At 41.3% G+C, this 27,911-nt stretch overlaps 1 protein-coding gene and 1 pseudogene across 1 annotated transcript; both read right to left on the bottom strand.

The window, feature by feature from the left end:
- Window positions 1-919: 919 nt before the first annotated feature.
- Window positions 920-14,160, bottom strand: LOC110501735 (annotated as a pseudogene).
- A 6,991-nt stretch (window positions 14,161-21,151) lies between these two features.
- LOC110492825 (fez family zinc finger protein 1-like) lies at window positions 21,152-25,845 on the bottom strand. The gene is made up of 4 exons (XM_021567308.2): window positions 23,725-25,845; window positions 23,482-23,616; window positions 23,003-23,135; window positions 21,152-22,670 (listed from the first exon to the last, which is right to left on the bottom strand). The coding sequence occupies exons 1-4, from the start codon at window positions 24,505-24,507 to the stop codon at window positions 22,417-22,419; spliced, it is 1,305 nt and encodes a 434-aa protein (XP_021422983.1). The 5' UTR covers window positions 24,508-25,845; the 3' UTR covers window positions 21,152-22,416.
- Window positions 25,846-27,911: the final 2,066 nt, after the last annotated feature.

Genomic DNA, 27,911 nt, shown 5'->3' with positions numbered 1-27,911 from the left:
TCAGGAGGAATGGGCCAAAATTTACCCAACTTATTGTGGGAAGCTTGTGGAAGGCTACCCGAAACGTTTGACCCAAGTTAAACCATTTAAATGCAATACTACCAAATACGAATTGAGTGTATGTAAACTTCTGACCCACTGGGAATGTGATGAAAGAAATCAAATCTGAAAGAAATCATTCTCTCTACTATTATTCTGACAGTTCACATTCTGAAAATAAAGTGGTGATCCTAACTGACCTAAAACAGGGTATTTTTACTAGGACTAAATGTCAGGAATTGTGAAAAATGTAGTTTAAATGTCTTTGGCAAAGGTGTTTGTAAACTTCTGACTTCAACTGTACTCTATGCCACATTATAATCTCTGAGCAGTTTTAAAATACAAATATACACTGAGTGTACAAAACTTTAAGGACGGCTGCTCTTTCCATGACAGACTGACCAGGTGAATCAAGATGTAAGCTATGATCCCTTACTGATGTCACTTATTAAATCCACTTCAGTGTAGATAAAGGGGAGGAGATACAGTAGGTTAAAAAATTAAGCCTTGAGACATGGATTGTGTCTGTGTGCCATTCAGAGGGAGAATAGGCAAGACAAAATATTTCAGTGTCTTTGAACGTGGGATGGTAGTAGGTGCCAGGCGCACTGGTTGGTTTGTGTCAAGAACTGCAACGCTGCTGGGTTTTTCAGCCTCAACAGTTCCCTGTGTGTATCAAGAATGGTCCACCACTCAAAGGACATTCAGTCAATTTGGCACAACTGTGGGAAGCATATGTGTAAAATATGTACACATCTTTGGAACTGCAGCAGCTGATCAATAACAGGAATATGTTATGGTCAAGGAAAGACTAGACCCTTTGGGTGAGTTTCTGATACACATCGTCTTAGCAGGTCTGCGAAGGTTATAGGATTGTTACATGTTATAAACGACACTCAGCAAGTTTTGTGGTTCTCCATGTCATGAATTGTACAGCCTTATTTAAAGAAGTTGCTTGGAAACTGTTCACCTGCAATGTAACTGTTATATTCGCCACGTGTTGAAACAATAAATTGGTTGAGGTAAGACAAGGCTGTGAGGAAATGCCTTTGAAACAAGCAGAAAGTCAGGGTGCATCTCTCACTCTCTCGCCTTTTCAGATGAGCACAGATGAAGGCATGGAGATGAACAGAGGAAGTAACTTGGGACTATGGAGATGATTTCTCTGGGCCTTGGTAGACAGCCAATGATTGGCTGTATTTCCCATCTGTCTTGGCGTTGAATCTACAAATATTTCTCAATTGTTTAAACTAGCTTTTTTTCTTAATCTCCTTTTCTTTATCTGCACTCTTCTGAAATAATTTAACTGAATTGAATAGAATTGTATTTTTTCATGTGTGGGGTCTTTTTTGGATCCGTGTAGATGGAGAGGACACCAGGAAAGGAAATCAATATACACTATTTGAGACGCAGCTGATTATTCGTGAGTTACTACTCTTGGATGGTGCTTTTGAAGTGAATTGTAAGCCCTCCTCCTGCAGTCTCTTCTGAGCCACTCCATAGATGTCCTTGGTCATTGGCACCACCAGTCCCTTCATACAGATTTCTTCTGCAGATTGAAAGGCAGTTTTCACTTCACTTTTACTATGGCAGAGTAGCCGTTGGGGTCTCTGTAGACCACCAGGCTGATGTGCTTGGTCTCAAGCTCGCCTGTGGAGTGGCGCAGGCCCACGTCATTCCTCATGATGATCATGTCCCGCTCGCCTTTATCTACAGGAGAGGACACGGATGGACCGAGAAGGAGAGAGAGGGTTATACTATTTTTAAATCATCTTTACTGCTATTTTCTGTATAAAGAAAGTAAGAGAAGGAGGAATATAAAGATTATAGAGAAAGATATACATATTGGTGTTTGTGGAAGTAAAAAGAGTAGAGGGAGAACTTACCAAAGGAGGGCCTCTAAATGCTTAGCCAGTGAAGCAGGGTGTCTGCATGAGGGACGACCTCCTTACTCAGCATCCCGAACCTGACCATACAAACAGTGTTAATTAAAGACATTTACAGGGGTTAAAGCAAAACAAATCCCATGACTGAAACTTTAGTAGATAACCATAGACTTCCAGTCATAACGCTAGTTAGCATTGGTTAGTGAAATTACAATTCCGTTCAAAAGTTTGGGATCAATTAGAAATGTCCTTGTTTTTTTTTAAGAAAATTACATTTTTTTGTCCATTAAAATAACATCAAATTGATCAGAAATACAGTGTAGACATTGTTAATGTTGTAAATTATTATTGTAGCTGGAAACTTTTTTATGGAATATCCTCATGGGTGTGCAGAGGCCCATTATCAGCAACCATCAATCCTGTGTTCCAATGGCACATTGTGTTAGCTAATCCAAGTTTATCATTTTAAAAGGCTAATTGATCGTTAGAAAACCCTTTTGCAATCATGTTAGCACAGCTGAAAACTGTTGTTCTGATTAAAGAAGCTATAAAACTGGCCTTCTTTAGACTAGTTTAGTGTCTGGAGTATCGGCATTTGTGGGTTTGATTACAGGCTCAAAATGGCCAGAAACAAATAACTTTCTTCTGAAATACGTCAGTCTAGTTTTGTTCTGAGAAGTGAAGGCTATTCCATGCGAGAAATTCCCAAGAAACTGAAGATCTCGTACCATGCTGTGTACTACTCCCTTCACAGAACAGCGCAAACTGGCTCTAACCAGAATAGAAAGAGGAGTGGGAGGCCCTGGTGCACATCTGAGCAAGAGGACAAGTACATTAGAGTGTCTAGTTTGTGAAATAGAAGCCTCACAAGTCTTCAACTGGCAGCTTCATTAAATAGTACCCGCAAAACACCAGTCTCAACGTCAACAGTGAAGAGGCGACTCCAGTTCATGCTTTTCCAGACAGTTCATCAGACAGTTCATGTTATTTGCCACAACATCCATAAAGCTAGCCACTAACTGGCTAATGTTAGATAGTCAGCTAGCTTGCTAAATCGCGATTTTCGTAAATGAACTTTATGATAAAGAAATATGCATAATCGTTTGTCTCTACATTAACTAACATATTCCTGTCAACTACATATTTTGCATGATTCGTTATGACGGTATAATCACTTACATTTGCTTCCATCCACGTAGTTTTGTCAGCCATCTTTGCTGAAGAAAGTCTAACAGTCACTAGCGCGTGCTGCAGCCTCCCCCAGGTCCCAGTGCCCGTCTCTAGGATGTTTAAAATATGATGCAACTGTTGACGAAAAATATATATATATTGATGTATTTAGGTGGGGCGACACCGGTTTGGAACCACTGGCATACAGATGTAAAGAGATCGCAACATTCTATCTGTCTGATTGGCGCTGATCATGCACTCACAGATGCCATAATGGGGCAGATGTCTCCTTCGCTGTGACTGAGAACTTTAACCTCTGCATTTAGCAAAGATATGAGTACAACATTTTGAACGGTATCTGGTCAGGACTTGAGCCTCTCACCACTCCATCTTGAAGTCGTCTTGGCCAATGATGTCGTCGACCGCTCCCTCAAATGCACGGTTAGAGAAAGACAGGGACAAGCCCATCTGTATACTCAGCAGCTCTTTCTGTTGCACAGGGATTTTTTGTTGTTTTTGTTCAATCTTGTCAGTCAAATCTCCATTGTAGCTCTAGTGTATAAGTGATTCAGCGTTTGCTAGGTGTATCCTGGTACTTTAATAACCATTTCTGAAAATCACATTCTAAATTAAGTTCTAAGTCAATTATAGGACAAGTATTGTTTTTTAAACCAAATCTAAATTCTTTATGTAAATTAACTGAATCCCCAACGTTATATTCCATTTAGTTGGAATTCTTCTCCGTGTGCGAGCATGAACAGACTTTAATCACCACAATGGGAATGAGAAAGCACACGGAGAAGTAACGCTCCAGTCCAACAAAATGGAATATACCGTTGAGGATTTGGAATGACAATTTCATGTGTACAACATCTAAAGACCTGCATCACTATACTGAGAGCATTGCTGTTTCTCAAAGGACGTATTTGGGCGTTTTTGGAGCCTTTGTTAATGTTTTATCTGTGCCCCTGCAACTGCAGAACGAGCCTGAGGAAGTCTCGCTGGTGGGGTAAGCTTCTCAAAACTAAGTGAAATTGCAAAAAAAAAAAAAAAAAGTACAAAAATAAAGATTTGGTTCCAAAAAAGTTAACTTGTCTTTTAAAGCTGTTATAAGTATCATTATATTTACCCAGGAGACAGCAGCTCTAGCTCTAGCAGGGGTCAGTGTTGATCAGACCCAGCTACACAAAGCCACTCATGGACTTGGAGAAACCCTGTTGGACAGAAATACAACATTTATCCAAAGCGACACAGAACTATCGAGATTGACAGTAACGCCATACTCACCACCCTGGTGTTGGAAGTACCTTGAAGCGGAGTGGTCCTCTGATGAGTGTGTGGGCCGGCTCGATGCCGTATTGCTCGGCTGTATTGCTCTCGCGGTTGGGGAAACCCTCCAGGTGGAAGCCAGGCATGAAGTCCATGGGAGACGTAGACTCCATCAGAGTTCCTTCCACTAGGATGCTCGCCACCTGGGGGACATAGAGGAGGATGAAGTTACTCCTAGACACTGATCCTGGATCAGTTTCTCAATTCTGGCCCTAATGGTTACGTTTAGGATTTGGGGAGGATCTGCTCATCCTAGATGGCTACTGTGCCTTGTTGTCTTTGAGGAAGATAGCAGGGCTGATGGTATTGAGGAGGACTCCATAAAGGACTCCAGCTGAATTTGTAGTGCAGAGGATTGTCTGAGCACTCTAGTGCAGGGAGTCCACCACAGAATGAGCTGTATGACTCAATCTAAACACACACACACACACACGTAAATGGATTTACAAACACAATTTGCACGTACACATCTATCAAATGTTTTGTGCATGGACTAGTCAAATGCGTTGTCAACATGCTGGCACATTTGTCCATTTTCCTGTGTGATAGTACGGTCCGTTCATCTTCACGTCAAGATGGGGGGAAAATGAACAAATCAAAGACGCATGGTGTTTCAATCTGTTGGGCCCGCAATCAATATGGCTGCCAATGAAACTGACAAGATGCCACTCATCCCTTCGACATACGCTCAATCAATCATTATGTGCACAGCACATACACAGACACACACATGCACACAATCCCGTATGTGTACAGATTCCACACTCACCAAAACACTTTCTTTCAAAAGCACAAATCACTTATACTAGATTCTTTCACAATCTCCCTCACGTTTCGCTCACAGTGCAGCCGTCCGCCTTGGCTTGGTCGATGCACTCCAAAGCCAGCATGTGGTCGATGCCAGGGTCCAGGCCCATTCACTATGGTGATGCCAGCTTCCTCAGCACTGAAAGGAAACACACAGACAAACACACTCAGCCACACCAGCCCCACGTAGAGACAATATATTCACTTGACTAGTAGCTTATCCTGCCTAATGCCATCTCAAGCAATTAGATCAAGTGTCTTGGTGCCTGCCTGTAGCTTACATCTAGTCAATGGTGTATCAAATAGCCCATGATTGGCATTAAAAGGTCCAATGTAGCCATTTTTATCTCAATATCAAATAATTTCTGGGTAAAAATGATTGGGTAATAATCAAGTACCTTACTTTGATTGTTTAAAAAATATATATATATGTCAAAAAGAAACAACAATAGCTTCTTAGCAAAGAGTAATTTCTCAAGCAAGAATTTTGCTAGGACTGTCTGGGAGTGGTCTAATTGGATGAGCCTAATGGGAGGGATATGTAACCTGAAAACTCAGGTTGTTATTGGCAGAGAGGTTTGAAACCCCCTTTGTTATTAACTTATACTGCCTGGTGACATCACCAGGCAAGCCAAAACTCCATCCCAGCTAAACAGGCTTAAATTTCAGGCGTTCTTTTCAAACAGCTCTTACACTAAAAGGGCATTATCATCATTTTCACAGTATTATACACCTCATCGTGTGGAAATATGTACAAAACACACTGAGCATGCAAAACATTGGCACCTGCTCTTTCCATGACATACACTGACCAAGTAAATCGAGTTGAAAGCCATGATCCCTTATTGATTTCACTTGTTAAATCCACTTCAATCAGTGTAGATGACAGGGAGGAGACGGGTTAAAGAGCGATTTTTAAGCTTTGAGATAATTGAGACATGGATTGTATATGTATGCCATTCAGAGGGTGAATGGGCAAGACAAAAGATTGAAGTGCCTTTGAACAGGGTATGGTAGTCCAGGGTGCAACTCAATATTAGGAAGTTGTTCCTAATGTTTGGTATACTCAGTGTACAATACACAGGGAAATCAAGTTTTTTTGAGTTCACTGGACCCTTAAGACAAGATAAAACACATTCTCCATTAAATCTCCACTTCTACAGAGATGTTTTCCCCTAACCCTACCCCTCTCACTCCTACTTTAAAAACCAGAAGAATCTTCTCTCCATGCACTTCTGTCCCACCTCTGTTGAAGGTCCTTCATGGCTTGACTCGGGTAGCTGGCAGTCACCATGTTCACCTTCTTGTTGATGCAGTGCTTGGCGATCACTGGGTGATACCCATACGGCAGCATACTGAAACATAAATGGCACGTGACAATGACACATGTTCACCTCTCGTTCACCTCGTGTGTGTGTGTGTGTGTGTGTGTGTGTGTGTTTCTGAACCTTTATTTTGACAGGGAAGACATATTGAGACCTCAATCTTTTTTCCAAATGCGCCCTGTATATTGTATAATACAATATAAAATACACATTAAACACACACACAGGTTGTTAGACATTTTTGCAGAAATACCTTATAAGTGTTCAGACCCTTTGCTATGAGACTCAAAATTGAGCTCAGGTACACCCTGTTTCCATTGATCATCCTTGAGATGTTTCTACAACTTGATTAGAGTTCACCTGTGGTAAATTCAATTGATTGGACATGATTTGGAAAGGCACACACCTGTCTATATAAAGATTCAGTTGACAGTGCATGTCAGAGCAAAAATCAAGCCATGAGGTTGAAGGAATTGTCCGTAGAGCTCCGAGACAGGACTGTGTCGAGGCACAGATCTGAGAAAGGGTAGCAAAACATTTCTGCAGTCCCCAAAAACACAGTGGCCTTCATCATTCTTAAATGGAATAAGTTTGGAACCACCAAGACTCTTCATAGAGCTGGCCATTCGGGCAAAATGAGCAATCAAAGGAGAAGGGCCTTGTGCAGGGAGGTGACCAAGAACCCGATGGTCACCCAGAGAGCTATAGAGTTTCTCTGTGGAGATGGGATAACCTTTCAGAAGGACAACCCTCTTTGCAGCACTCCACCAGTCAGGCCTTTATGGTAGACTGGCCTGACCACTCTTCAGTAAAAGGCACGACAGCCCGCTTGCAGTTTGCCAAAAAGCACCTAAAGACTCTCAGACTATGAGAAACAAGGTTCTCTGGTCTGATGAAACCAAGATTGAACTCTTTGGCCTGAATGCCAAACGTCACGTCTGGAGGAAACCTGGCACCATCCCTACGGTGAAGTATGGTGATGGCATCATGCTGTGTGGATGTTTTTCAGCGGCAGGGTAGGGAGACTAGTCAGGATCGAGACAAAGATGAACGAAGCAAAGTACAGAGAGATCCTTGATGAAAACCTGCTCCAGAGCGATAAGGACAGAGCGATAATGTAGAAAATATTAAAATAATGAAAAACCCTGGAATGAGTGGGTGTGCCCAAACTTTTGACTGGCACTGTGTGTGTGTGTGTGTGTGTATACACACAAACAGTGCCAGTCAAAAGTGTGGACACACCTACTCATTCCAGGGTTTTTCATTATTTTAATATTTTCTACATTGTAGAATAATAGTGAAGACATCAATCTATGAATTATCACATATGGAATCATGTAGTAACCTAAAAAGTGTTAATCAAATCAAAATATATATACATATTTGAGATTCTTAAACATAGCCACCCTTTGCCTTGATGACAGCTTTCCCACACATGCTGAGCCCTTGTTGGCTGCTCTTCCTTCACTCTGCGGTCCAACCCAAAATGCACTTACACAGCCTGAAGGTGTGTTGGGTCATTGTCCTGCTGAAAAACAAATGATAATCCCACTAAGTAATATTTCCACTGGTCTAATGTCCATTGCTCATGTTTCTTGGCCCAAGCAAGTCTCTTATTCTTATTGGTGTCCTTTAGTAGTGGTTTCTTTGCAGCAATTCGACCATGAAGGCCTGATTCATACAGTCTCTCCTGAACAGTTGATGTTGAGATGTGTCTGTTACTTGAACTCTGTGAAGCATTTATTTGGGCCACAATTTCTGAGGCTGGTAACTCTACTGAACTTATCCTAAGCAGCAGAGGTAACTCTGTGTCTTCCTTTCCTGTGGCGGTCCTCATGAGAGCCAGTTTCATTATAGCGCTTGATGGTTTTTGCGACTGCACTTGAAGAAACTTTCAAAGTTCTTGACATTTTCCGCATTGACTGACCTTCATGTCTTAAAGTAATGATGGGCTGTTGTTTCTCTTTGCTTATTTGAGCTGTTCTTGCCATAATATGGACTTGATATTTTACTAAATAGGGCTACCTTATGTATACCACCTCTACCTTGTCACAACAAAACTGATTGGCTCAAACGAATTAAGAAGGAAAGAAATTCCACAAATTAACTTTTAACAAGGCACTCCTGTTAATTGAAATGCATTCCAGTTGACTCCCCCATGAAGTTGGTTGAGAGAATACCAAGTCCATAGCCTTTTATGATGCACAAATTATTGAGTAATAGGGATTTGTGTGTGTGGTACTCACATCTCTGACTTGAGGTGAGAAGTCCTCTTCTTCAACGGGCATGGTGGCATCCGAGGGCAGCTGAGTAAGATAGAGCCGGGAAGCACTTGTTATTTCAGCAAAGAACAGAATTACCGTTCCAAGTGGCCATCACTGGCAAGCAGTGGCATCTACAGTACGGTACGCTTGAACAGACAAACACAACCCAAGCTTTTGTTTTGTGCTTGTATTGCTACATTCCACACAACCCTCTCCCCCAAGCAAACTAAACCTCAAAAACCAAAACATGCTAATGGCTCACTGTACCTTACCCCAGCACCTCGTCTTACCATCTCCCAAATGTAGGGAAAGAGGCGGTCACCGAAATATTCAGTGGCTTCAATGGGGAGCTGGGCAGGAAGGTTATCAATACAACACGAGGATACCTGTGCCCTCCACACTGGAAAGACAAAAAGGCACCATAAAAGAAAAGCAGACAACTTCCAGGAGTTATGTGTTACTTATGTGTCTTTGTACCTGTCGTGGTCTATGTGCTGGTCCGCATCATACATCCAGAAAGGCTTATCGATGGTGGTGCACTCAGTCATGAACTCAATAGCGCCCACAATGTTAGCAGATATGTCACAAATCGCAAGGAGCCTGAGACATTTTGAGAAAGGGAGACCGAGAGAGAGAAAGAGAGAGCATATCATTACAACACTGTATAATATCACAACGAGTGTAATGTTTACTGTTCATTTTTCTTGTTTATTTCACTTTTGTATATTATCTATTTCACTTGCTTTGGCAATGTTAACATATGTTTCCCATGCCAATAAAGCCCATTGAATTGAATTGAGATAGAGAGTGAAAGAGAAAGACAGGAAGCAATAAGGGAAGATAAGAAAAGAAGGAAAGTCCATATCACAGTGTTTATCAGCCAGTCGGGTCACGGTGACTGCACTCCACGCTCTTTGAGTTCCCGTAGAACGTTAATATTATTAAAGATACTGTAAGCCTTGACATTTTGACCACAATCACCTATGGCAGGCTTCGGACTGCGATAGTACCAGTTCTTAGCGCAAATCCAATAGCTCAGCTGATTACTTAAGAATTGAGTCTCACGCAAAAATAAATACACAAACTAACAGAAGTTTTGTCTGATGCAGAAGGGAGGAGGGGGGATGATTATGGAGCTTACTTGTGGAGAAGCTCTGGCCATCCCTCGGTAGAAGTGACGGAGGGCTTGACGTGCCTCAGGAGCCTCTGGGCGCCCAGCCGCCTCAGGAGCCGTGGCGTCTGGGGGTCCTAGTAGATCAAATCAAATCAACCTTTATTTGTCACATGCGCCGAATACAAGTGTAGACCTTACCGTGAAATGCTTACTTGCAAGTCCTTAACCAACAATGCAGTTCAAGAAGAGTTCAAATATTTACCAAATAAACTAAAGTTAAAAATTATGAAAAGTAACACATTAAAACAACAATAACAGATGTTAGATGCCGTTGATTAAGCAAGTGATGGCGCAACCATAAAACGCAACCTGAGGCCGGAGGACAAAGACCAGGATGCGTCAAAAACTAGTCGGACAAGTTGTTGAATTAGTGATGCAATTGCTTCCACTACTTCTTCCACTGATATCACTTTTGCTGCTGCTGTTACCCCTGTCATTATCACTACTGTTACCACTGTACCACTTAAATCAATTATACTACCACTAACAACTAGTCTTTGGCATATCTGCAGAACATACTGACAAGACATCCATAAACCCAGTTCCAAAATCAACAACTATATAAGCATTTTTGACTTCTCAGCTTGTACAGGGTGGTCACCCACTGACAGACTGTAAGCCACTCTTGCCTGTGTAACATGCTGGCTCCACATGACTCTCCCCTTCCCCCACGAGGGCTTAGCCAGGGGCAGGTGAGCCAATAAGCTCAGGCTTCAGCAGTAGAGAAGGGTGGCTGGGCCAATGGGGTCACAACTCTTAGCTGTGCAGCAGGAACAGGTGAACTGTCAGGGGGAGCAGCAGGAACAGGTGACCTGGCAGGGGGAGCAGCAGTAACAGGTGACCTAGCAGGGGGAGCAGCAGAACAGGTGAACTGTCAGGGGGAGCAGCAGGAACAGGTGACCTGGCAGGGGGTGCAGCAGGAACAGGTGAACTGTCAGGGGGAGCAGCAGGAACAGGTGACCTGGCAGGGGGAGCAGCAGGAACAGGTGAACTGTCAGGGGGAGCAGCAGGAACAGGTGACCTGGCAGGGGGTGCAGCAGGAACAGGTGAACTGTCAGGGGGAGCAGCAGGAACAGGTGAACTGTCAGGGGGAGCAGCAGGAACAGATGAACTGTCAGGGGGAGCAGCAGGAACAGGTCAACTGGCAGAGGAAAAAGGCAGACTCACGCTGGTTCTGAAGTGTGATGTGTACTTTCCGGGTGATACTCCATGGGGTCGTAAACACCATCGCTTTTCTTTATCAAGTGGTGTTGATGACTCTGGTCATGTCTGAAATCCGAGATGGAAATTGTAATGTTCACCATGTGACACTGCTCACAGAACACATACAGCTGAAGTCAGAAGTTTACATACACCTTAGCCAAATACATTTAAAATCAGTTTATCACAATTCCTGACATTTAATCCTAGTAAAAATTCCCTGTTTTAGGTAAAAGCTCAAATTCCCTGTTTTAGGTCAGGTAGGATCACCACTTTATTTTAAGAATGTGAAATGTCAGAATAACAGTAGAGAGAATGATTTATTTCAGCTTTTATTTCTTACATCACATTCCCAGTGGGTCAGAAGTTTACATACACGCAATTAGTATTTGGTAGCATTGCCTTTAAATTGTTTACCTTGGGTCAAACATTTTTCAAGAAGCCTTCCACAAGCTTCCCAAAATAAATTGGGTGAATTTTGTCCCATTCCTCCTTACAGAGCTGGTGTAACTGAGTCAGGTTTGTAGGCCTCCTTGCTCGCACAGGCTTTTTCAGTTCTGCCCACACATTTTCAATAGGATTGAGGTCAGGGCTTTGTGATGGCCACTACAATACCTTGACTTTGTTGTCCTTAAGCCATTTTGCCACAACTTTGGAAGTATGCTCGGGGTCGTTGTCCATTTGGAAGACCCATTTGTGACCAAGCTTTAACTTCCTGACTGGTATCTTGAGATGTTGCTTGACTATATCCACATAATTTCCCTACCTCATGATACCATCTATTTTGTGAAGTGGACCAGTCCCTCCTGCAGCAAAGCAACCCCACAACATGAAGCTGCCACTCCCGTGCTTCACGGTTGGGATGGTGTTCTTCGGCTTGCAAGCTTCTCCCTTTTTCATCCAAACATAACGATGGTCATTACGGCCAAACAGTTCTATATTTGTTTCATCAGAACAGAGGACATTTCTCCAAAAACTACGATCTTTGTCCCCATGTGCAGTTGCAAACCGTAGTCTGTATTTTTTATGGCGGTTTTGGAGCAGTGGCTTCTTCCTTGCTGAGTGGCCAATCACGTTATGTCGATTTAGGACTCGTTTTACTGTGGATATAGATACTTTTGTATCTGTTTCCTCCAGCGTCTTCCCAAGGTCCTTTGCTGTTGTTACGGGATTGATTTGCACTTTTCGCACCAAAGTATCAAATCAAGCTGTCCAAAATGTCACATGCTGTTGTGCAAATGGAATAGACAACAGGTGGAAATTATAGGAAATTAGCAAGACACCCCCAATAAAGGAGTGGTTCTGCAGGTGGTGACCACAGACCACTTCTCAGTTCCTATGCTTCCTGGCTGATGTTTTGGTCACTTTTGAATGCTGGCGGTGCTTTCACTCTAGTGGTAGCATGAGACGGAGTCTACAACCCACACAAGTGGCTCAGGTAGTGCAGCTCATCCAGGATGGCACATCAATGCGAGCTGTGGCAAGAAGGTTTGCTGTGTCTGTCAGCGTAGTGTCCAGAGCATGGAGGCGCTACCAGGAGACAGGCCATTACATCAGGAGACGTGGAGGAGGCCGTAGGAGGGCAACAACCCAGCAGCAGGACCGCTACCTCCGCCTTTGTGCAAGGAGGAGCAGTGCCAGAGCCCTGCAAAATGACCTCCAGCAGGCCACAAATGTGCATGTGTCTGCTCAAATGGTCAGAAACAGACTCCATGAGGGTGGTATGAGGGCCCGACGTCCACAGGTGGGGGTTGTGCTTACAGCCCAACACCGTGCAGGACGTTTGGCATTTGCCAGAGATCACCAAGATTGGCAAATTCGCCACTGGCGCCCTGTGCTCTTCACAGATGAAAGCAGGTTCACACTGAGCACATGTGACAGACGTGACAGAGTCTGGAGACGCCATGGAAAACGTTCTGCTGCCTGCAACATCCTCTAGCATGACCGGTTTGGCAGTGGGTCAGTCATGGTGTGGGGTGGCATTTCTTTGGGGGGCCGCACAGCCCTCCATGTGCTCGCCAGAGGTAGCCTGACTGCCATTAGGTATCGAGATGAGATCCTCAGACCCCTTGTTAGACCATATGCTGGTGCGGTTGGCCCTGGGTTCCTCCTAATGCAAGACAATGCTAGACCTCATGTGGCTGGAGTGTGTCAGCAGTTCCTGCAAGAGGAAGGCATTGATGCTATGGACTGGCCCGCCCGTTCCCCAGGCCTGAATCCAATTGAGCACATCTGGGACATCATGTCTCGCTCCATCCACCAACGCCACATTACATCAAAGTTGGATCAGCCTGTAGTGTGGTTTTCCACTTTAATTTTGAGTGTGACTTCAAATCCAGACCTCCGTGGGTTGATAAATTTGATTTACATTGATAATTTTTTGTGTGATTTTGTTGTCAGCACATTCAACTATGTAAAGAAAAAAGTATTTAATAAGAATATTTCATTCATTCAGATCTAGGATGTGTAATTTTAGTGTTCCCTTTATTTTTTTGAGCAGTGTATATCATTTGGAGAGTATGCCCTTACTTACCCTTGCTGTCAATATTTTGTGGATAGGAGGGGATAATAGATCACAACCCCAGGGTACGCCATAAGCACGTAGGTTAAAACATATATTTTTTTAATGAAGATCCAGCCAGATTGTATTGCTTTATTCAACACACGTAGGCTACAATACTCCACAATATCAGAGAGAGTAAGAATTCCTCTCTCACTCCAAGCTGGAAAAGATATTGGCTGGCCACCCAACTCAAAATGAGACTGTAATTATTAAACAATGGCATATGGGGTGGATTATTAATAATATATTTTCAATGGCTCCCCATTGAATGCCATATTGTAAGCATTTGCGTGATGATATGGCCAAAGGTAAGTTTGGCTTTTTTGATAGAGATGTTGGAATATACCCGATCTTGGAGCCTGTACGGCTTTGCTAAATTCTCCTCCAGGGGGCGCCAGGCCATTGGGACATTGGTTATGCAGTTTCCTCCAATATCCCAGTGGAGGTGAGAGGGGAATCCGAGAGCTGTAGAAGTTTATCAGAGGAAGTATGTTCATCTTAATGATGGAAATGCATGTCTGAAAAGAGATGTGCAATTTGTGCATTGAGACCATCTTTGTAGGTCTAAAATTACAGTTACTCTTCTGACTTAAAATCGGCTTGAATTTATGGGAAGACTTGAAAATGACTATCTAGCAATGATCAACAACCAACTTGACAGAGCTTGAAGAATTTTAAAAATAATAACGTGTAAATATTGTACCTGGAAGACTTCCAGCTGTAATCGCTGCCAAAGGTGATTCTAACATGGCATGGCAAGGCGACTGGTAATATGGCAGAATATAAACAGTGTAGTTATTCACTCTGCAAGCCAATCAAACAAGCTAAACGTCCGTATAGAGATAAAGTGGAGCCGCAATTCAACGACTCAGACACGAGACGGATGTGGCAGGGACTACAGACAATCACAGACTACAAAAGGAAAACCAGACACGTTGCCGAGACCGACTTCTTGCTTCCGGACAGGCTAAACACATTCTTTGCACGCTTTGAGGATAACACAGTGGCAACAATGTGGCCCGTTACCAAGGACTGTGGGCTCTCCTTCTCCGTGGCCGACGTGAGTAAAACATTTAAACCAGCTGGCTGGTGTGTTTACGGGCATATTCAATCTCTCCTTATCCCAGTCTGCTTTCCCCACATGCTTCAAGATGGCGACCATTGTTCCTGTACCCATGAAGGCAAAGGTAACTGAACTTAATGACTATCACCACGTAGCACTCACCTCTGGCATCATGAAGTGCTTTGAGAGACGAGTCAAGGATAATATCACCTCTACCTTACCTGCCACCCTAGACCCATAGATCCACAGACGATGCTATCGCCATTATTCTGCACACTGACCTATCCCATCTGGACAAGAGGAATACCTTTGTAAGAATGCTGTTTATTGACTATAGCTCAGCATTCAACACCAAAGTACCCTCCAAGCTCATCATTGAGCTCGAGGACCTGTGCAACTGGGTCCTGGACCTCCTGACGGGCCACCCCCGGATGGTGAAGGTAGGAAACATCACCTCCACTCCGCTGATCCTCAACACTGGGGCCCCAGAAGGGTACGTGCTCAGCCCCCTCCTGTTCTCCCTGTTCACCCATGACTGCGTGGCCAAGCACGCCTCCAACTCAATCATCAAGTTTGCATACGACACAACAGAAGTAGGCTTGATTACCAACAATGACGAGACAGCCTAAAGGGGGAGGTGAGGGCTCTGGCAGTGTGGTGCCTGGAAAACAACCTCTCACTCAACATCAACAAAACAAACGTGATGATTGTGACTTCAGGAAACAGCAGATGGTGCACCCCCTATCTACATTTATGGGACCGCAGTGGAGAAGATGGAAAGCTTCAATTTTCTTGGCGTACACTTCACTGACAAACTGAAATGGACTACCCACACAGACAGTGTGGTGAAGAAGGCGCAACAGAGCCTTTTCAACTTCAGGAGGCTGAAGAAATGTGGCTTGTCACCTAAAACCCTCAAAAACTTTTACAGATGCACAATTGAAAGTATACTGTTGGGCTGTATCACCGCTGGCAAACGGAAGGCTCTCCAGAGGGGGGTGTGGTCTGCCCAACACATTACTGGGGGCAAACTACCCCCCCTCCAGGACTCCTACAACACCCGATGTCACAGGAAGGCCAAAAAGATAATCAAGGACATTAACCACCCGAGCCACTGCCTGTTCACCCCGCTATCCTCCAGAAGGTGGATCAAAGCTGTGACCGAGAGACTGAAAAACAGCTCCTATCTCAGGCCATCAGACTGTTAAACAGCCATCACTAGCACATTAGAGGCTGCTGCCTATAGGCACAGACTATAAATCACTGGCATCTTTAAGGAATAGAATACTAGTCTGGCATTAATCATCTCATGTGAACACTACCGTTCAAAAGTTTGGGGTCACTTAGAAATGTCCTTATTTTCGAAAGAAAAGCAAAAAGAATTGCCCATTAAAATAACATCAAATTAATCAGAAATACAGTGTAGACATTGTTAATGTTGTAAATGACTATTGCAGCTGGAAACGGCAGATTTTCCAATTTACATAGAGAGTTACATTGCACACCCTTTAGTTTCCTATACCATTGGTACATTTTCTTTTACCTTAATTTATTAAGTTACATTTTTTACTTTGAATTTCATTAGCTTTATCTATATACAGAGCCTTGCGAAAGTATTCGGCCCTCTTGAACTTTGCGACCTTTTGCCACATTTCAGGCTTCAAACATGAAGATATAAAACTGTATTTTTTTGTGAAGAATCAACAACAAGTGGGACACAATCATGAAGTGGAACGACATTTATTGGATATTTCAAACTTTTTGAACAAATCAAAAACTGAAAAATTGGGCGTGCAAAATTATTCAGCCCCCTTAAGTTAATACTTTGTAGCGCCACCTTTTGCTGCGATTACAGCTGTAAGTCGCTTGGGGTATGTCTCTATCAGTTTTACACATCGAGAGACTGAATTTTTTCCCCCATTCCTCCTGGAAAAACAGCTCGAGCTCAGTGACGTTGGATGGAGAGCATTTGTGAACAGCAGTTTTCAGTTCTTTCCACAGATTCTCGATTGGATTCAGGTCTGGACTTTGATTTGGCCATTCTAACACCTGGATATGTTTATTTTTGAACCATTCCATTGTAGATTTTGCTTTATGTTTTGGATTATTGTCTTGTTGGAAGACAAATCTCCGTCCCAGTCTCAGGTCTTTTGCAGACTCCATCAGGTTTTCTTCCAGAATGGTCCTGTATTTGGCTCCATCCATCTTCCCATCAATTTTAACCATCTTCCCTGTCCCTGCTGAAGAAAAGCAGGCCCAAACCATGATGCTGCCACCACCATGTTTGACAGTGGGGATGGTGTGTTCAGGGTGTTGCTTTTACGCCAAACATAACATTTTGCATTGTTGGTTTCATCTGACCAGAGCACCTTCTTCCACATGTTTGGTGTGTCTCCCAGGTGGCTTGTGGCAAACTTTATGGATATCTTTATGGATATCTTTAAGAAATGGCTTTCTTCTTGCCACTCTTCCATAAAGGCCAGCTTTGTGCAATATACGACTGATTGTTGTCCTATGGACAGAGTCTCCCACCTCAGCTGTAGATCTCTGCAGTTCATCCAGAGTGATCATGGGCCTCTTGGCTGCATCTCTGATCAGTCTTCTCCTTGTATGAGCTGAAAGTTTAGAGGGACGGCCAGGTCTTGGTAGATTTGCAGTGGTCTGATACTCCTTCCATTTCAATATTATCGCTTGCACAGTGCTCCTTGGGATGTTTAAAGCTTGGGAAATATTTTTGTATCCAAATCCGGCTTTAAACTTCTTCACAACAGTATCTCGGACCTGCCTGGTGTGTTCCTTGTTCTTCATGATGCTCTCTGAGCTTTTAACGGACCTCTGAGACTATCACAGTGCAGGTACAATTATACGGAGACTTGATTACACACAGGTGGATTGTCATTAGTCATTTAGGTCAACATTGGATCATTCAGAGATCCTCACTGAACTTCTGGAGAGAGTTTGCTGAATAATTTTGCACGCCCAATTTTTCAGTTTTTGATTTGTTAAAAAAGTTTGAAATATCAAATAAATGTCGTTCCACTTCATGATTGTGTCCCACTTGTTGTTGATTCTTCACAAAAAAATACAGTTTTATATCTTTATGTTTGAAGCCTGAAATGTGGCAAAAGATCGCAAAGTTCAAGGGGGCCGAATACTTTCGCAAGGCACTATATACATACAGTACCAGTCAAAACTTTGGACACACCTACTCATTCAAGGGTTTTTCTTTATTTTTACTATTTTCGACATTGTAGAAATAACACATATGGAACATCAAAACTATGAAATAACACATATGGAATCATGTAGTAACCACAAAAGTATAAAACAAATCAAAATATTTTTTATAATTGATTTGTTTAACACTTTTTTGGTTACTACATGATTCCATATGTGTTATTTCATAGTTTTGATGTCTACGCTATTCTTCAATGTAGAAAATAGTAAAAATAAAGAAAAACCTTGGAATGAGTAGGTGTGTCCAAAGTTTTGACTGGTACTGTATATAAAAATAAATAAACGATGGAAACACTGCCATGTTGATCGGAGCCTTGCTGTTGGAAAACCACATTAGTGTCTGCCTTTCGGCTGTCGCTGATGCACCTCCACCGACTTCACTGCTCGACTTTCGTCTACAGTCAGTTGCTTTAGCCTTACCACTCAAACACGCCCATTAGGTAGCGTTCCATTGATTGTATGTTGCCAGAACTTACAACGCCTGGACAAGTATTTTACCTTTCAGCTAACAACATCATATGTTATAGCAATCTGTCAGTTTTTGACACAGTCAATGATGTGGCACGCAACTGTTGGTTGATGCATGCAACGTCTAAGCAGTGGAACACGACCAAATTCTGCCAAAAATGTAGCTCCAAAAAAAAACAAAAAAACATTGGCACATTCACTGATTGTCCCAATTGAATAATTCACCACCTTATTCCAAATTATTATTTTCAATTTGAAGAATAGCCTATCCTGTTTGAAGAAAAACCTATGATCATTTAAGATCAGTTGCATATAAGTATTGGTATTTCTAAAAAACTGCCCACAAGAGTCCTAAAGACTTATAGCTTGCCTAACTTACATCCCTTACATTGCATGTAAGCCTACATCACTGGAGGATATGTAAGTTTTTAGCTTCATTCAAAACTCACCATTATGATAAACTCCTTATGGAGGGTAATCAGTGCCACTTTGAAAATGAAATGCTTAAAGCTAGTTAGTTGCGACATCCATTTTTGGATTTACAAATACATGATATATAGGCTACCCTTGAATCTTGAAGAATATAACTTAGAAATGCTTTATGAGCTTAGTTCAACTGTTGTACCTCATCAGAACCCAAAACATAAGCTTGATTTACTTCAAATGTTTGTAAACATTGTAAATGTAAATGTCAAAACATGGTTAAATCTAAATCTAAATCTAATCTAAATGTAAATGTCAAAACATGGTTAAATCTAAATCTAATCTAAATGTAAATATCAAAACATGGTTAAATCTATAATGTTGCTATTGTGGATGGTCGGCCCTTGCATCCATAGCTCTGTCTATGAATTTGAGTGTGATAGCATTTCTCCTAGCCTCGTCGAGAACCAGGCTTCCCTTTTCGGAAAGCCTGGCAAAATCCTGGTGAAGTCCATTAAAGAAAGCAGCTACAAAGGGGCTTTGCAAACCAATCACGTCAAACCAATCAAATGCCTTGCTTGGACGGAGAAACAAAATACATAGCTTCAGCAATCCGGGGTTAATATCAATGATTAAAACCCCCATCAAAATAGGTGTATGTCTGCCGGGTTTGTGGTGACTTTCAATATCAATAAATCACAGACTGCTGGCTACACTTGATACACTAAACATTTACTATAGCCTGTAGGTAGACACGCCCTCCCGAGTGGCTCCCGAGTGGCGCAGTGGTCTAAGACACTGCATCTCAGTGCCAGAGGCGTCACTACAGACACCCTGGTTTGAATCCAGGCTGCATCACAACCAGCCGTGATTGGGAGTTCCATAGGGTGGCGCACATTTGGCCCAGCATCGTCCGGGTTTGGCAGGTGTAGGCCGTCATTGTAAATAAGAATTTGTTTTTAACTGACTTGCCTATAAATGTTAAATAAATATAAATGAATGCCATAACCAGGGCTGGCTGGCTCCAGGCGTAAGCGACATGAGTGAAATGTTTCTCCAATCCATGGCCAAATGGATCGAATTTCTGGAAATGTCCTTTAAAATTGCAAAAAGTTATCTCTGCCACATGGCATAATTAGTAAAAATCCATGAAATGTGTTATAAAATGTCCATGTTCTATCCGCCTGGAGAAAACATGCTTTAAAACTGCAAAAATGTATCTCTGCCCCATGGCAAAATAAAATAAGCAGAATTGCATGAAATGTGTTATAAAATTGCTACATTTTCTCTCTGTGTGGCAAAAGTGTAGAACTGCAGAGAATGTGCTTTAAACTGCAACATTTTCTCTATGTCCCATGGCGAAATGTGTTTCATGAAATTAACATTAAATCTTACATTTTTCTCTCAGTCATCAAGAGGGTGGCCACCAACCAAAATCTCACTTATGGCCCCAAAAGGCTAGAGCTGACCATAGCCATAACTTATTTTTGTTTTGTAGTGTTCAAGCAGAGCAGTTGTAATGCCATCATTTACTAGGAAAGCAGTGATGAACATTACATGCAGCACACCTTTCATAGGCATGTGGGGGTAGGGTTCTTGAATTCAAACATCCAGTCAAAATGTAGCTGCTGGAATCCAGTGGAGCATTGTAGCCATTCTGTCTAATACAAAAATCTCCTGGCCGCCAAACGAGGTATGACAACAACGTTACTTTGGAGGTATGGCCACGGAAGACTGCATTTCTCCAGGCCCATCCCTCAGCATTTCCCCCGAACAGAGGCGGGATGACCGCTTTATTATTGTTTCAATTAAGTATTCCAGCTTTACTATGATTTTTTTTAATGATAAACGCATTTATATTTTCATATTAGTGTGTATGATTAATGCCACATCAATTGCAAAGTTAAAATGAAAATCGAAAATGTCTCATTTAAATTGGCAGGTAAAAATGTATTCTAAACAAATTTGGGAAATTGAAAAAAACTTGTACATGCAATGTGTAAAGTGAAATTGAAACGGTATTTTTTCCGGTTAGACATACTAATCGTGCATGTGTGGTCACAACCTCAGTTACAATGCAGCATCCTTTGACCTCCTCCCCTTCACAGAGACCCATCTGAGCCTGAGGAGTCTGTCTTGTGATGGTGTTGTGATTATTGTTATCTTTCAAAGTGTGCCTGCGGTGTGGTCAAGTAGCTGCTTGTGTAACAAAGGTGGTTCAGTGACCAAGCACCTGTGATGAGTAACGATGTCTGATGTTGAGTAACTTTGCCTGAGACAAGAAAAATTGCATTGGCTCACCAAGATAAATTGCCTAGGCTTTGGGTTAGCATGCCAAATGTTATTTTGGTGTAAAGGTAATCGGGTCTGAACCCTGTTGTTTACGCTAAAATCAATATACAGAGCTAGGATGTAGCAATGCACGATGGAGTCATGTTGATCTCGTGGTTCAGCCTCCAGGAAACAATTTGCATACACTTTGAAAATGAAAAGAGAAAATTGTACATTGGGCAGTTGAAAAATAAAAACAAGCACTTTCCATTTCACTTTGAGCATTACATTTAGAATTTTCTGTTTACCATTTTCCATTTTCGATGTACCATTTAGCATTTTCATTTAGCATTTTCGATTGTCATGTTAACACGGCAATTCATTGTGACACGAATCATGCACACTGATATGAAAATAGAAATGCATTTGTCATTTTGATATTCCAATTTAGCATGTCATTTTTAAAGTGGCACTGATTATCCTCCATATAGATGATATAGACCTAATTATCACTACAACAATCGTAGGCCTATGATGATGACAATAATAACAGTAAAGTTATATTAGGATATTATTATTACTACTAATACTACTACTGTTATTATTAACCCGAATATTTCCTCTCACCATCATGCAATATTTTGGCCTAGGCTATGTTCATCACTTTCTAAATAATGGAACTCCTTTTCTTAATCATGTCAGTCAAATAGGATATCGGACACAATATGACATGTACAGAGTTTCATTTTATTGTCATTATTTTATTTTCATAACTTAAATGATTGAGTTTGTGCACCTGTTTAAAAACATAGCCTATAGGTTGTGTCAAAGACACTCGTTTCCTGCAAAACTTTGCATATACACAAGTGTTGGAAAATCTTGTAACTTTATCAAGGGCATCATATAAAATGGGGTAGGCTACCACACTTATCACAGCAAAACATAATTTGTACAGTCTTCAATTATTCTCTTAAATTATTAGCCTATAAAGTTTCAAATAAATATCGACATTTTACAGTAATCCTGAGATTTAAAACAACAGTATAGTGACATTATAATGTCAAATTCAAGGAAAATATGTACTAATAGAATAGTCCACAGCATCTTTGCGCGGTCTAAACTCGCATGCGTAATTCCAGATTTGGGCAAATCAGTGTGCGTAAAGGCGCATGGTTGGCATTTTAGCCTCTGAGCTTTTTAGTCAGTTTCGCCTGTGGTGAGAGTGGCAGGGGATTGGGATCCAGAGAGATCGTGTAGTTTTCGCATGTGCTTTTTCAGGTCAAAGTTCCTACAGAATCCCTTGCCGCAAGTCGGGCACGTGAAGGGCTTCTTGTCATTGTGCGTGTGCATGTGGAACGTCAGGTTGTACACTTGGTGGAAGGCCTTGTTACAGATGTTGCATTTGAACTGTTTCTCCCCGCTGTGCGTCAATTTGTGGTTCTTGTAATTACCTTGAAGATAAAAAAAAATAAAGAAAATTGATGTCAACAATATTGTGAAGAATCAGAGCCACAGTTATCAGTCAATTCCGTTTGAATCCAAATCATAAATTGAGTCGTACATTGTACATGTAATCTGAGTTTAATTGAGCAACGTAAATTCAGTTCTGAAAGCAATCTAGATTTTCTTCTCAAATCAAAATAAATAATAATCTCATATCCAAATATTGCAAATTATTCCATGTATTTAGGCTACTTTATTTGAACAAATCGAGTAATGGTCATAACAAGGCACATTTCCAATCATGTAATCCAGAACACTTAACATGAACATTCTTTATAACCTTTTTGGTGAAATCCTTTGCCGCAGAACTCACAGACGAAGGGTTTGTAACCTGCATGGATTCGTGTGTGAGTGTTAAGAGTTGAACTCCGGTTGAACGCTTTTCCACATTGGTTGCATTTATGAGGCTTTTCCTGTGAAGGGCACATGAACAAATGAATGTGATTTTAGAAATCTAATTTTATTTGGGTTCCAACTAAAGCTGTAGGCATACAGTACAATTGCTTATATATAGGCATATAATAAACTAGACTATAGCCTATAGCCTACTGTTAAACAAGTGAACGTTGAGATGTTCAACATCAGGCAAAAATATTCATATTTTAGCCTAAAATACAATAATGGCATTGATGCGTTGTTAAATCAAATTTACCGATAATGCAGGCCTAGTTCCATGTTGTGGTTTTCATATAGCCTCGCTTAAACAACATAGAACATGGGAATGGCTTTGGGTATGATTAAGATGATTGAATAGAATACCTGAGTATGAATAATTTTGTGGCGACAAAGGGTGCTTGCTTGTCGAAATCCCTTGCCGCATACTTTGCAGATGAATGGTCTCGCTCCAGTGTGCACGGGCATATGGCGCGTTAAATTGTAGTGGGCGTTGAACACCTGTGAATAGAAAATACAGATATTATGATTCAAACATGAACGATTTGAAATTATCAAGCAGGCCTGCAAAGGAAAAGACCACCAAATGTACGAAATGGATGGTCTTACCTTTCCGCAAACCTCGCAGGTGAATACTTTGGGTTTGCCGCTTGGGCAACCACTGTTCAATTTGGAAGAGCCCTTGAATAGTTTGTCCGATATAATCTGTGCGCTCTCTTTCATGTAGTGATGGAGTTGAGTTTGGGAAATGTCTTTAACTCCGGATGCGTATCTGTCTGCACAGTGAGACACTTTATTTTTCTCCGCGAGGAAAGCTCTCTGGCGTGCATGCTGCAGTGGAGTGTTGAGAAAGTAGGAGGCCATGGGGTGGATGTTTACGATGCTGGCTGGGGGTGGGCATGCACTCTGCCCGCAGTTCAGGTAGCACACAGCTCCCATGGCATGAAAAGATGACTGGTTTACCACCCGTGGTCGAAAAAGTTTGTATTGTCCCACCGACGAGCTCAGATCTGGTTGTTCGTTCTTATAGTTCAAACCAATGCTGACCAACTCATTTGAATTATACGAGGAAGCGTCAAAGTGACTCGTATCTAATCCATTCATATTTAGTTTATGACCCGGTTCGTATGCCAATGGCACTAATGGTATCATGCAATGCAGTGATGATGAAGTCATGTTGAGCGCCTGCTTCGGGTCCGCTTTGCCCACCGGAGTGTGATGGAACAGGTTGGGGAAAGGTATCGACTTTGGCTCGGGCGTCCTGGCCATAATCCGTTCGATCGAAAAAGCGAGAGGCTTGGTGGAGGTGATCATGTTTCCGCCCGCAGTCAAGTTTCTAGAAGCCGAGGGGGTGCCGAAAATTCCCGCTGAGTGGTAGAGCGCACTGTCCATAACTCTCAAAACAACACCTTTGAAAAGCAGGCGTTGGTGGTCCTTTTGTAGATACCTTTGATTCCTTCTCACTGCCCCGACAGAAAGGACATCATTCGGCACACTCGGAGTCGACGAGAGCCCCCTCACTGTTCTCGCTTGCGTTGATTCCGGAAAACCAGCACTTATGTCTAGCACGACTGCTCAATAAGGCGTGTTGAGTCAATAACGCAGCCAAGACCTCACCAATAGTCACCGCCCAAGAAGAAAAAGTAAAGTAGATAATTGCTCAATTCTCTTCCATCAATTCTCCACTTGTGGCCCATCTACTAGGCTACTGCTACGATAACGTTGGTCTTACCCGCGTCGCAAAGGAGCTGTTCTTTGGTGGCCGGAGTCTTGTATAACTGTAAAGCTTTTGGCAAATCTGAGTTCCCCTTGTGGTTTCGTGTGACATCATTTGAAATCGCACAAGACAGGCGCTCTGTGGGGTCAGAGGATGTCAGCATTTGACATATCAGAATTTGATATCTTAATTGGTGCATGATATTTTAAGCATGCAACAATTCTAACTAATATAGGCATTGGTTTTACGAATGTGTATTATGCTCATATTAAAGATGAACTGTTATTTATAAAAATGTACAAAGCAGTAGATGTATAAATCCTCTTTACTATACTATAACTCAGCTATTAGGACCTAGTCCTAGGCCAATATTTTAAAATTGGTCAGACACATGACGCTACCTTTATACTCATTGCGTTTTTAACCGAATTAACAATTATAATTGTCTCTATAGTAATCCAACAACAAAAAAAAAACACTATGCAGAACACATTACAATCTAATCTGAATTCTAGTGGATACATTTTGATAAAAAGCTTATCTTAAGGTGGGCCTTTACATTTAGGCTACTGTATAAAATCCAATATAGGCTACAGTATTTTCATAAAACACTAAGTTAATTAAAGTAGAGCTATTCATTTTTTTTTATCAGTCTGCCATACACGAGGAAGCTCAAGTAAACCCAAAGCCGGTGGGACTGCGGAGGTGTGCACGATGAGCTCCATATGTGCCTCAAGGACTATAGGTTTGCGCAGTCAGGAGAGGTGTATGTATCCGAGCAACAACTTCTCTAGCGAATGTACAGTAATGAAAGCTTGTCCACTGTTCTTGTTGAAGTCATATTGGTAATAACGTGGAACGTTTCATCTGGGTATATCTAGAAGAATGCTCAATGACAATCCTGTCAATGAACAAGGTAAATATGCGCATTGATTGAAACTGTCTGCGTTCCGTTACAGCAATTTTTATTTAGACTGTTTACACTGTTTGATCTCTTCCAATTGAAATAAAAAAAATATCGGATACCGAGAAATGAATGAAGAAGCAATGTCACGTAATAGAATAAAGAGATATGTTGGCGTTCTTTTTTCTTCTAATTGAAGTAGCACTAATAGCAACACTACATTATTATTATTATTATTATTATTATTATTATTATAACATAACTATTGGAGTAATTATTATTCAATATATTATATGATACGGATTGTCGAAATTAATAGGTGACGATATTTCAAGTTTATTGCGTGAAACAAATCAAATTGGTGGTCAAAATGCTATCTGTTTGGTGTCAAATAGCCTATAATCTAAAGCCTTTTAAAGAGAATCAGCGGGGTGCTTTCTTGTGCTGCTCGAATTTCTTTCAGTTAAACATTTTGGAGACCTGACTGAAACCCATATGGCTTGGCTTGCTATTCATTGATGCGGTGCTAAGGATTCAGACCTAAACATCTTTCACGTAATTAAAATGATTTGTAATCACTTGATTGACATTAAAATCTCATATAATTACAAAGTATTGGTATAAAACTGGCGTTAATCCCTTGTGTTTTCTTTTCCCCCCGGACTTTTTATTTTCCTTCAATTCTGAGACTATGGCATGAAGAGAATGCGATACAGCTCACTTCTATTGCAAGGATCATTTAGGTAACCAACACAGTGATTGTAGTAAATGACGCAGCTCAAGGGATTAACAGTGATGCATAATAATAATAATAATTCCTATTTATAATATTTATTATTATTATTATTTAGTTAGGCCTATTTTTAATCTCAATCAATGCATATGTATTATTATAAATAGTATTATTAGGTATTATTTACTTTTCCTATTAGGCTAAAAGTTAATTGAAGAAATGCTAAAAAAAAAAAAAATACTGATATTTCACCAATAAAATTTAAGGTTAGGTCTATGTACTAAAAGCCAAAAATAAAAAGGCTTAACTGCATGCATTCATTTCTTTAATATGCGAAAGAATCGTTTATGTTGTGAAAATTCTGCGGACGGCAAATACGCCTAATTCAAAAAAAGAAAAAAAGACTAGGCTAAACTCCTTCAGTAGCCTCCTATGAGGTTTATTTTGAAAATTAACCCATAACATATTGCTTATATGCCTATTCATACAGTGTAGCCTAAATAGTTTTTATTAATCTTTCTGGCGAACAAAACGAAACAAAACATTGGATGTAGGCTAGACTTAAGCCTTCACACTGTGTAAATTATAACACTGCTTCAATCATCAAGTCAGTAACCGACCATTAACTACTTAGTAATTACATGCTGTCAGTAATTAATAAGGGGATATCCTGATTGGTTAACTCCACAGCAGAACGACGTTATGCTTGTGGCGACACAGACAGACAGCTGGACCACAGCTAGCTATAAAAAATCTTTGGCTGGACCGTGGACGAGGTTGCCTGATGCTGTTTCTCCTCTTCACTTGCATTTCGTTTGAAAATACAAACTCAACAACACCTTATTTTGTGTCATGTGAGATAGGGTAATGTGGTGTAACTAGCACCCCTCCCTGTCATTCTCACAGAAACCATTTTCAACTCTTTCCCTGGTTGCCACTACTCTTGCACAAATCAAATTTGGCTCTTTTTTAAGTCACTCTAACAAAACGATTCTGAGGGAAGTTGATCTAATATTTTGCCTATTAGAAAAAGTTATGTACAGTATATCATCTACTTAAATTAGACCTCTAAACTTTTTATAGATATGTCTACCATTAGGGGAGACTAAAGATACATAATCCACTTGTTTAGAGATACAAAAAAAATGCAGTTTTTAATAAAGCAGTAACATTTAAGGTGAGTGTGCTGGGGGGTAAACTGCCCCCGCAGTCCAATGCAAGTGAATGGTACCCAAATTCTAATTTTCCAAATCATGTCCAAATCACGTCCAAAAAATCAACAAAGTAACTTAAATGAGTTACACATTCATTTTTTAGATAGGCTACTTAAGAATGATTTGGCATCATAATGAGAAGAGGATATTGAGGATAGTGAGGATATTAATGAGAAGAGGATAGTGAAGACAGTGAGGATATTAATGAGAAGAGGATAGTGAGGACAG

Source organism: Oncorhynchus mykiss, chromosome 2 (genome assembly GCF_013265735.2).
Source record: "Oncorhynchus mykiss isolate Arlee chromosome 2, USDA_OmykA_1.1, whole genome shotgun sequence".
NCBI lineage: Eukaryota > Metazoa > Chordata > Actinopteri > Salmoniformes > Salmonidae > Oncorhynchus > Oncorhynchus mykiss.
The sequence above is the reverse complement of the archived record's forward strand: the minus strand, read 5'-3'. Positions and strand labels throughout refer to the sequence as shown.

Coding starts and splice junctions, on each gene's coding strand:
- LOC110492825 (XM_021567308.2), bottom strand. CDS start 24,507: ATGGACAGTGCGCTCTACCACTCAGCGGGAATTTTCGGCACCCCCTCG. Junction 23,617..23,724: donor CCTGCGAGGTTTGCGGAAAG/GTAAGACCATCC, acceptor TTCTATTCACAG/GTGTTCAACGCCCACTACAA. Junction 23,136..23,481: donor ACAAAATTATTCATACTCAG/GTATTCTATTCA, acceptor TGCCCTTCACAG/GAAAAGCCTCATAAATGCAA.